The 11,520-nt window shown below is 48.6% G+C and overlaps 1 protein-coding gene across 1 annotated transcript; it reads left to right on the forward strand.

Annotated features, from left to right (window-relative positions):
• The first annotated feature begins 7,035 nt into the window (after positions 1-7,035).
• Positions 7,036-11,520, forward strand: HASPIN (histone H3 associated protein kinase). The gene has a single exon (XM_014876411.2). The coding sequence runs from the start codon at positions 7,056-7,058 to the stop codon at positions 9,738-9,740; it is 2,685 nt and encodes an 894-aa protein (XP_014731897.2). The 5' UTR covers positions 7,036-7,055; the 3' UTR covers positions 9,741-11,520.

An 11,520-nucleotide genomic window follows, 5' to 3' on the forward strand; every position in this document is an offset into this window, starting at 1 on the left:
TTCCCTCAGGTCCTGCCAGAGAGCAGAGCTCAGCTGCAGCATCCAAGGGCACACAGGTACAGCTTCTCACCATTCCTTAATGATTAAAGCCTTTCTTCAGCCTTTGCAGGATAACAACACATTGCGTTCGATTTCTGATTTCTTAAATTTGCATGAGCATTGAGAACCGGGGTCCTTGGCAGTCAACCAAAACACCTGCCTGCTTCCCACACCTTCACACCAAAACCCAAATTAAGAAACTAATGAATAAATTCTGCATGTGCCTAGGGATAAAACAATGCTTTCCAGGAAGGGGACTTGAGGAAACAAGCACAGATGACAAAGAGAATGAGCAGCCTGGGTTTGTTTCAGGAAGCAATGTGGGCAAGAGGATCCCAGCCAGACCCGTCTCACCTTGCCCCAAATGCCCCAGAAGCAGCAAAAACTCCAGATTTCAGTTCCATGAGGCTTTTGGAGCTGCCCCAATTCCATCCTGGGCCATGAGAGACCAACAGCACAAGGCCAGTGACAACCCAGTGACACAGCACCTGCCTTTGCACCCCAGCTCACTGCAGCAATGAATTACAGAAGGAGCCAGTAATTGCTAAAGTCATTTAAGAAATATAATTTCCTGTAATTGACTTCTGTTTGCCATTAACAATTACTGTGCTCCTGTATCTCCTTTTATTTCTATTAGGCAGAAAAATAAACCCACTGCCCTGCACAAATCCCTTCCCTGAGAAAATCTTTCTCAAGATCTCAGCCTTTACGAAAATTTTGTCCTTCATCCTCCTTAAATTCCATATCAAATTTAAACAGATGGATCTGGTTTTTAATGAAGTTGCTCCAAATCACAGGAGAATCACAACCAGCGTCATAAGGAACAGAACACTCATTTTATCCCTCATCCCAGAGCCATCCCTAGAGTTCCTCTGCAAAGGGAAAGAAACCTTCCTCCAGCACCTGCAAAACTGGAGCACAAACCTGCCCGTGGCCTCCTTGTAACCTGGTGCTGCCAGAGCAGCTCTGCCCCGAGCCTTGGTAGTTATTTTCCAGGTCAATTAATCTGAGAAAGGTTTAAAAAAAAAATAAAAAATCCTTAGAGCAAGAAGTATTCTGCTCTAGGTGAAGCCTGAAGGTACAAACCACATTTGATCACTGAAAATTAAATAAAAAGGAGAATGTAACACTGATACTTTCTTGCGGTTTTGGAGGCATCAAGTAGAGGCACTGGTGGCAGAGCTGTTTTGGAATAAAAAGTTTCAATTTGTATCAAATGTGCATCAAAATACTGCTCAGCACAAGCTGCAAAATTCTACTGAGCTGCAAAAACAATTTAGCTGGGACTTCATGGCAGGCTCTTACAATTGTTGTTTTTATGACCCGTTTTTTCACAACTTTGTTTTTTTTGGTTTTTTTTCTTGCCTGGAAGTCAAGTCTATTGCTGGGTTTGTGAAAGTATCTGTGGATGTTCAAACCAAAGCAGTTTCGTTCGTGGCAGGGGACTAAGAATAACCCAAGGAAGTTTAACTGTTATCAGTTAAAGATGCAAATAATATAAGGTCTCATAGTTCTTCTCAAGGGACAAGGGCTGAATCTTCACTGCAAGGTATTTCCCTTTTTGACATCTTGAATTTCCCATGAAAAAAAAACAAACAAACAAACAAAAAAAAAAACCCAAAACCAGTCCTGCTCCATTCCCAGGAGGGCTGTTTGCTCAGTCTGGGAATTCTCCCAGGGAGGATTTCTCCTCCAGGACTGAAACTCCTCCTTTCTCTTTTTTTCCTTCAATTCCTGCCATGTCACACCTATATTTAATTCCTCACACTGCTGACAGTGATTGTCTTCTCATAATTCACACATACTCACAGGGTACACATGCCCAGACTGCTCCTCACCCGCTTTTCCTCCACCTGGCAGTGTTAAACTGCCCCAGAGCTGATCTCAGCCTCCAAATGCCACCTGAAGGGACAGTGAAAATTAAACTTTCAACCTCTGCCCTGATCCAGGGGCATTTGAAACGCTGCAAGGTCACATCTGATGCTGGGGCATGGAAAGATTTCAAGAACAGCTCAATAATATCTTTAAATTACACCCAAACAGAGCATGTGCTTTGCAGGCAGTGGCAGACAGCCCTGGCCAGGACAGTCGTGATTCACCACGGTTGGTTTGGGGATTTTGGGCACTCATCCTGGTCACTTCTAGTGCCAAACTGGCACCAATTGATGCCCACCCCACCCTCCACGCTGCTGCCATCGGCTCCCAAAGGCTGACTCAGAAATGCTGAGAGGTTTCTCCAGCACTGAAATGATCCTGCAGCAAATGTTTGAGTGATGCAGATCCATCTTCTCTCAGAAACAGGCGCCAGAGCAGCTACTGAAATAGCAGAGAGACAGGGAGGAAGGAAAGAGGAGATTTGGCAAGGAAATAAACAGAGAAAAGGCAGAGGTCAGCTCTCTGCAGTAGCAGTTTCTTGTCATGCACTTGTAAGTCAACATCTGCAAAAAAAAAAAGGTGAAGAGTCAAAGTTGAGAAAGGAAGTTGTTCAAACTACAGCTCATGCCTACAGAAATAAGTAACACCAGGCATGAGCTGCTCTCTGAAGGTGATGGAATGCAAGAACAAAGAAATGTGTGGAGAAAAATGCTCTGTTCAGCTTCTCTTGTAATCCTGGCTGGGACCCAGCCTTAATGGAAAGGGAACTTGTGGGAAGAGTTTCTCTGCAATCCACAGGAGCATCCAGAACTGTTTGTAGGAAGAGAAGAGAAATGGCAGAGTGCTGATGTTGCAGAATATATTCTGTCTTTGACTCAGCCCTCCATTTCCAGGAGAGCCATTTTCAGCCTTTGAATGTATTCCATGTTCCTCCCCAAGTCCTGAATCTCCTACACAGAGTGCAGGAATGCTGTTGTTATTATTAGCTGGAACATTTATCCACTCCTCTCCCTCAGCCCAAGAAGGGAAAGTGCTTGAGGAAAAGGATCAGAGGAGAAGGAAAAATGGTGCACATCTAATGAAACCAAACCATCATGCCCTGTTCTGTGAGGGAGCTGGCACTGAATCAAGTAAGAGAAATTAATGAAAGTGCACATAAAACACTGCTGAGAGACTGAGTGCAAGGGCAGCTGGACCAGCAGTGCTGTGTTACAATGAATTCACCTCCTCAAGTCAGACAATAAAAGCATCACTGGGAAATAAGAGAAGAATGTTGAATCAAAGCCTCAAAGCTGAAGGGGTTTAATAAAAAGTGTCTTCACATTAACCACAGATCTAAAGGTGAAACCCTGCTCTTGAATACACCCAAAAGATCAGTATTTACTTATTTGGTAACAGAAAGACATGAAATTGGTCCTGGCTTGATACCTCTGCCAGCTTTTACCTTGCTGCAAGTACTGAGGAGAAACCTTCATCCCCTTCCTTCACCTTCCCCATGGAAACTTTCTCTAGAAAATCCAGAGTGTGGCCTCCACCCTTCACTCTCTGGAACCACCAGCTGGTAACTCCTTACAGAAAAACACAGGAGCTACTCAGACTTGACTCCCAGAGGAAAAAGTTTCAGCCTGGCACCTGAGCTCACCTCAGGTCTGCCCCAAAGCAGTGTGCCCCTGAGCTCCCAGCTCAGCAGCAGGCTGATGTGCTCCAGCTGTGCTGCACAGACCAACTGGAGCCAGCTCAGCCAAGCTGGGAGTGGGGCAGCCAGAGCAATCTGTTTGTGGCAGAGCAGCATCACTCACCCCTCTGTAACAAGGACAGGAAATGTCTCTTTAAAGTTAAAATTCAATTTCCCTCCAAACAAAGCTGCCCCAACAGGCCCTGGAGCCCAGCAAGGCTCATCTCTGATGCCTTTATGTGCCCTGTGCTTTATGATGAAGAACTGCTGCTGCCTTCTGCTGCTGAGCTGAGCTCCCTTTCCTCCTGCAGGTCACGGCATTCTGCACACAAACCTGGCAGCTTCTGAACGTGCTGAGGGAAACCCAAGGTTTGGGAATCTTCCTGGAGTGTGAGAAAGCCATAAGCAGCTGGTGTGACCCTTGATTAAAGCAGCATCACAAAACACATCCTGAGCTCCTGTGGGAGGCACAAAACTGAAGAAATGCAAAGTTGGATAAGTGAGGGAGCCCAGAGAGGTGACACCAGGAAATTGTGGTTCTGCAAACTCTCTGCCACCTTTGCATGAGGCAGAAAGGTCATGAACCACCCTGGCAGCCCCAAGGGAGATCACAACACCAAAACTGCTGCAGCCCCTTCACCTGCCTGGGGACAGGTGGCTCCTGACCCTGAAGGAGGCATTTGCACATCTTCTGTCACTCAGGGAGGTGCCACAGCTATGCCACTGTCACAGAGTCAGGGCCACACAGCCAGCCCACGAGGCTCCTGCACAGGGGACTTTTATTCAAAATGTAGATTGCAAATAAATTTAGAAGCAGACACGGCCAGGCTCCCATGGAAACTGCACAAAAAGCCAGCTGTGGTTTGGATGAGCTGAGTCTTGGCAGTCTTGGCTAATCCCTTAAGTGCCATCCAATTACTGCAAATGTGTTTGGCATCTGCTGCAGTGATTGCAAAGAATTAAATGGTCGATGGCACTCGCCGGAAATTACAAGGCACAGAACCCTGTAATGCATTTAGGAGAAAAAAACATCTAAAAAGCAAAATAGCATTACCCACTGCAAGAGCTGACCTCCTTGAGAGCCATAAGGGACGACAAAAGGCATCCAAGTAATGAAAGAAGCTTAATTTAGAGAAGAAACTAGAAAAATAAAGGAGAGAAGGATTGTTTGTTATTTTTCCACCAGGCAATATTGGTTAGGCCAAAGGAGACAGGAACTGTTTTGTCTTCTGAAGGTCTGAATGAGAAATCTTTGTTTAATCTGCTGCTGTCTATAAACACACATTAGATCTGTGGGGTTTATGATCAACCAAACATGACAGAAATAAATAAAACAACCACAAAAACAGGAGACAGAGAAAGGAACACTACCAAGTGTCCATCCTTGACTTTCTTTGGAATCCACAAAGGGGGACCTGAGATTATTTCATTGGAAGAACAGAAGTTCTGGCCAGGCATCTTCTGTCCCCAAACCCTCCAAATTGCAATTCCTGATAACCAGCAGCTGATAAATCACCAGTGTCAGTCTCTCAGATTAAAGAATTAAATATTTCCCTGTGTTCAGTAGTGTCAGGAAAATTAATCCACAAACACCAGAGGTTTATGTCCAAAAAGGAGACAGAGGAGTCCTTTTTGCTTTATTCGAATAAAGGGAGAGGCCATGGGACATTCCCCTGGGATCTTTCAAATTTTTGGAGGACTCAGCCTCCTTTTTATCCCAATTTCCCTGCCACATTTCCCTCTCTCTTTCCCCATGGGCTGAGGTACTTGAGAGGCACAGACTTCCTGGAACGCCTGATACCTGAGATTGTCCTCTAATGTAAAACCCTCCCTTTTAATTTTTAATTCTTATAGAATTCATAGTTTTCCCCCCGTTGCTTCTTTCATCTTTCGATATCCAATTTCTTTTATCAGCAGCCCTACAGTTTGTTTGTAAAGGCAAATGTCTTTTTCCATTCATCAATTAGTGGAATCCATCCCATTGTTTCTTTTATCTCTCAGTGCTAGCCTTATCTACAAGCAGATCCACAGCTCATTTGTAAAGACAAATTCAACATTCCTCTCAATAGGGAAAGGGGAGTATTCAGGAAAATCCCTGAAAGAACAGGAGGCCTCTGCTTTCACTGCATCAGTACAAGAGTTCCACACAGAACTCTAAATATTTTCTGCTCTGCAATGGCAAATATTCTCCCTCTGCTTCTGTCTCATAGTCAAAACCTGATTTCACTGAACTCACAGGCAGAACAAAAGGTCCAGAATTTAACTCTGGGCCGTGATTGCTTCTCAAGGCTCAGTAAAACCACCTGGATGTCTCACTTGTTGCTGCCCCAAGGGAATGTCCAAGGATCCCGTGTGATCCTCACTGCTCAGGTTCTCCTGCTCCAGGTCCAGGCGGAGCTCTCTGCTGAACATCCCTCGGATTTTTCCAGGGATCAGCAGAACAGCTCCGCTTTTTAAGAACAATGGGGGAAAAAAAAAAAAAAGAAACAAAAGGAACAAAACATCAGCTGCTTTCCAGCAACGCCTGGCTCAGATTGCAAGAACCAGCCGGTGCTGTGCTGCCACCAGGCTGCGTCCCGTGTCCATGACCTGAGTTACAGCTGTGACACCAAAACCGGGAGGGCTTTAGGGGTCATTCCTCGAGCTGCAGCATCTCTGCTAAACCCTCAATGCCTCTCGGGAGACACGGGCAGGAATAAAACATCCTGCTTGCTCTGCGGGGTGAGGAAAAAGCATCACACGTGGAGAAGCTCCAGTGGAGAGCAGGGCACGTCCTGACCCCGGGAATGGCAGCTGGAGTCTGCCTGGGGTGGGATATACGTGAAATACATCGTATTTTTACCTATGTATAGAATACACGTCTATATAGAACCATAGAATGCTGAGAGGTTGGAAGGGACCTTAAAGATAATTGAATTGATAATTGAAATTTTCTCCCAAATTTACCCTAAACCAGGACGATAATCTATTCCCAACCTCTCTGACAAATGCAGGGACACCTCTCCCCATCCCAGGTTGCTCAAGGCTTTATCCAACCTGGTTTTTGAATGCCAGGGTTAGGGCATCCACATCCCCCCTGGGCAACGCCGGTGTCCCCCCAGCCTCCCGGTAAAGCGACACGTTCTGTACACGGGTGTAACACACACGTACACGGGTGTAAAACCGATTAATTCTGCCGGAGCAGCGCTGGCACCGCCCATCCCGGGGCTCCTGAAACGCCGCTTGGCGTCTGTGTCCCGTGCAGTGCCGGGACACCGGGAGCGACACCGGGAGCGACACCGAAACCGGGAGCAACACCGGGAGCGACACCGGGGGGGCGGGGCGTGTCCGGTAGGCGTGTTCTGCCCGCTAAGCCCCGCCCCTCGCGGTGTGGGCGGGCTCGGCCGCTCTCGCGAGTTCTCGCGATACCCGTTCGAACGGCCGGCGGGCGGGCTGCCTCCCCGGGCTCGGCCCGCCCGGCCCCGCCATGCCGCTGCAGCCGCGGCTGCTCCGCACCTACTCGCGGCGCGCCGGCTACCTGCGCCCGCTGCCGCCGCCCGACCGATGGATCTCGCCGCCGCAGGACCGCAAGCGCCTCTTCAGCTCGACCTCCGCCGCTTCCAGCGCTGCTTCCGGCGCCCTCTCCTCTTCCAGCGCCGGCTCCACGCACTCGGACGACCCCGACTTCTCGCCGCCCGTCAAGCGCCGCCCGCAGGCTTTGGGTAAGCGCCCCTCCTGGGCCAAGCGGCTGCGGGCCCGCGGGAAGGAGAACCGGGAACCGGAGAACCGGGGGCGGGGACAGGAAACCCAGGGCCGAGGGAAGGAGAACCGAGCACCGGCGGGGAAGAAGAAATGGAGCCAGAGGAAAGAACCGCGCGGCCGCAAAGAGGAGCCCCGAGGGTCGCCGCCTTCGCCGTCGCCGTCCCCATCCCCGCCGCGCGGTTCGCGGCTCCGCCGGCAGGGCCCGCTGTGCGCGGCGCGGCGGCCGCTGCTGTGCAGCACCCCGCAATGGGCCCCGCCGTCCCGCCGCGCCCCGCCGCTGCTGCTCAGCTCCACGGCCGACAGCGGCTCGACCTTCAGGGACAGCCCCCGGCCCCGCCGCCGCCGCCGCCGCGGGCCGCCCGCCGTGCGCCTCAGCTCGCTGCTGCTCAGCACCACCATCGAGGGCGGCTCGGGGCTCAGCGACTCCCGCTCGCCCGAGGGGCGCTCCGGGCAGCGGCTGAGCGCTGGTGAGGAGGTACCGGAGTGGTTCCCAACAAAAGGTTCGGCTCGGAGCTGTGAGCCCGAGCCGGGGCTGCGGGGGTCCCGCCGTGTTCTGAGGTCGGCGGTGCGGGGATCCTGCCGAGCACAGCCTGCCCCGTCCCCGCAGGAAGCCCCGAGCTCTCCCCAAGAAGCGCTGCCGCCCGTTGAGAGTGAGCCACAGCCCCCTGCGCCCTGTGACAATGGCACTTGTGAGGAGCCCTGTGAGGTTCCATCCCATCTCACGAGAGATTCGGCAAAAAGAAGCTCGAGCTGTCACAGAGACCTGGCCAAAGAGTACCAGCTTGTGCCAATGGTGCTCCTGGAACCTCTGGAAGTGGCAATGAAGAGCATGAAACTCAACAAGCAGGCTGATGTTCAACCTGCCTGCTCGCAGCCAGCATCTCCCGTGGGCCGCCAAGGGATCTTGGAGAACAGACACAAAAGGACCAAGGGTGTCCCTGGGGAGGGCAGCACCTGCAGGAAAGCTTGTATCAGTGGCTTCAGTGCCAGCCGCTGGGGCAGGCACAACAGGCTCCGTCCAAAAAGGCACAAGAACAAGAGACAGCAGCAGCCCAATAACTCCATTTTCAGACTCCAGACGAGACAAAAACGAACTCGGAAGGGAGCTGTGGAGATGTCTGCAGGTGTCAGAGACAATGACTATTCACTCAATAGCTCTTTTTCCTGGGCTAGAGTTCGGGCATCTCTGTCCTTCCATAAAAAGAAGAAAGTGACCACAGATGAGAGTTTCTGCAGCAGCAGCATCCTCTGTACCCCTTCAGGGAAATCCCAGCTTTCGGGGTACCAAGCCAGCCTGTCTGCTGGTAAAGCTCAGGGCTCCTGGCTTGCTTCCTCCATGGTCCTGCTGGCTCCCAGGGATTCCTCTGCCCTGGAGCTGCTCCTTACAGATGCAGAGAAAGTGTTTGGAGAATGCAACCAGGAGGGGCCTATTGCTTTTGAGGAATGCATTCCTTTAAATAAGATGAAAGATTGCAAGAAAATTGGAGAAGGAGTGTTTGGAGAAGTGTTCCAGATTGACAGCGAGAGAGGACCTGTGGCCTTAAAAATAATCCCCATTGAGGGAACTGAAAAAATAAATGGTGAGGCTCAGAAGAGCTTTGGGGAGGTTCTGCCTGAGGTAATAATTTCAAAAGAACTCAGTCTTCTGTCTGAGGGCTCTGTGAACAGAACTGTGGGGTTCATCAGCCTGTACTCTGTGCACTGTGTCCAAGGGGCCTATCCCAAGTATCTCCTCGAAGCCTGGGACAAATTCCACGAAGAAACAGGCTCAGAAAACGACAGGCCAGACATTTTTGGGGCCCAGCAGCTCTTCATGGTGCTGGAGTTTGAGTTTGGAGGCAGGGACTTGGAGCGCATGAGGAGCAGCTTCTCCTCACTGGCATTAGCCAAGAGCATTTTGCACCAGGTCACTGCATCCCTGGCTGTGGCAGAGCAGGAGCTGCACTTCGAGCACAGGGACCTGCACTGGGGGAATGTGCTGGTCAAAAACACAGACCTGAAAGAGCTTCAGTATGTGCTGGATGGAGAAACACACTCCATCCCCACAGCTGGCATCCATGTCAACATCATCGACTACACTCTGTCCCGGCTGGAGAAGGATGGGCTGACCGTGTTCTGTGACCTGTCCACGGACCAGGAGCTCTTCCAAGGCACTGGGGATTACCAGTTTGACATCTACAGGCAGATGAAAGAGGAGAACTCCAACTACTGGACTGACTATCACCCACACAGCAACGTCCTGTGGCTGCACTACCTGGCTGATAAACTTTTGAAAGGCATGAGCTACAAGAGGAAGCCATCGACTCCTGCCCTGAAGAAAATCAAGATGCAGCTCAACAAGTTCCACAGGGAAGTTCTGACCTTTGAGTCTGCCCATGATGTTCTGCACCACAGCAGCCTCTTCCAGTGAGCAGAGGTCCAAGGACTGAGCCACTGGTGCTGCCTTTCTCCTCTGAGAACACAACACTTTTTGGATGTGTTGGCACAATGAAGTGTTTTGATTGGTTCCCAATGTGTTCAATACATTATCAAAAATGTCCTGAAAAATCCCCCTCAAAGTCTTCTGCTCTGTTTCCACACCTTCAGGTTTTGAGGAGTGGTGGAGGGGAGACAACAGGGCTGACTTTGGAGAAAGGAGGGGACAAAAGACTTCTTCAGGCTCAGTTAATGCTCTGAATTTCACATAAATTTTCTTGCCATTTTAGCCTTAGATTATTAAAAGTTCTTTTTTTACTGTATCGTCTTTTTAACAGATTCTTTTTTTAAAGGTAAAAACTCTTCAGTTCTGCACAGCAAGGACAATGCTTAAGTATTGCTGGCTTACTGGAGAGAAAGGGGAAAACCCATTTTTTGATTTAATTTTGGCAAAATTTATACCTGGATTGAAGGTACAAAATGTAAATATGTGAAGTTTCTGTTAAGGGTTTTAAACCCACTAATCTGTTTTGGGGTTTTTTTTGGTTTTTTTTTTTTTTTTTTCCCCCTCTTAAGGACCAAGGAAGAGGTGCCTGATTGTACAGATAATAAAACAAAGTACCTGTGTTCCTGGTTTTTGATGGTTATAATATTGTGGCCTTGTACACTGATAGGAACTCAAATCTGTCACCTGGTGGTAGCACTGAAGCAATTTCTTCATTTGGCTACAGAACAAAATGCCCAAGGTAATAAATGTTCTTTAGTCCTCACTGCAGATGCACCAGGTGCCCTAAACTGGAAGCTCTCCTTACATGAAATCCCAGTTCCCTGCTTTCAAGAAGTCCTTTGCTAACATTCCTGTTTATTAAAGAAACTGGGCTAAAGAGAACAATAAATCAAACTAGAGTGAAAAGTGAATTAAATTATGATTCAGTGACACAGATGCATTAAGAAATTAAGAGGCATTATATATTCATTATAATTGGAATGCTGTCCATGCAGTCTAATAAATAAATAAATGTATACGTGCATCTCAGAGATTAATCTTGGACCCTCTCTGGAAGTTTCCTTTTTACAAACCCAACAAGGAGACCCTGGGATTTCTTCCTCCTTCCAGACACTGCAGAAAGTGACCTGACAATCTGCAGTGCTTCAAATTATTAAGATGGAAATTGTGCTGGAATGTTCCCAGTCATCCTCTCAACTCTTTTTCCCCCCTTCTAATTAAATAAAGTAATGCCCTGTAATTGAACAGTCCTAAAACCCACTTGGTAAGGCTGCAATGAACGATTATCTGATATCAAGGAGTGTTCCTCAGTCACAATGGTGCTAATTTCATTTATGCTTTAAAAAACAAAAAGGATGGATAAAACTTACTTTTTTTTTTTTTTTTTTGCCTGTCTTGGTCGTTTATTTCTGCGATTTGAGAACTGATTTTGGCTGTACAGGAGGGATGGGGCACTGGCAGGAATTAATGCCAGGAGAGGTAACAGCTCCCAGGGGACCCTGGTGCAGTAATGTTGGAGATTCTGAAAGCTGAAACCTTGGAATGTTTCCCTGCAAACCAATTTGCTGATTTGTGAACAGGTAGTAATTTTCATTAATCAAAATTTAAGGCTTCTACCCTCCCACAAAACTGGACATTAAATTCATTTAGAAACCCTTGCTTTAAACTGTGCTTGCAAGGAAGTGCAGCTGCCAGAGCTGAGCCCTCATTTCCTTTTTTAAAGATGCTCTCTGATTAAAAAAAAAAAAAAAAAAAAAACAGAAAAAAA

The sequence above is a fragment of the Sturnus vulgaris genome, chromosome 21 (genome assembly GCF_052056855.1).
Source record: "Sturnus vulgaris isolate bStuVul1 chromosome 21, bStuVul1.hap1, whole genome shotgun sequence".
NCBI lineage: Eukaryota > Metazoa > Chordata > Aves > Passeriformes > Sturnidae > Sturnus > Sturnus vulgaris.

Excerpts from the sequence above, each read along its gene's own strand:
- HASPIN (XM_014876411.2), top strand. The coding sequence starts at position 7,056 with ATGCCGCTGCAGCCGCGGCTGCTCCGCACCTACTCGCGGCGCGCCGGC.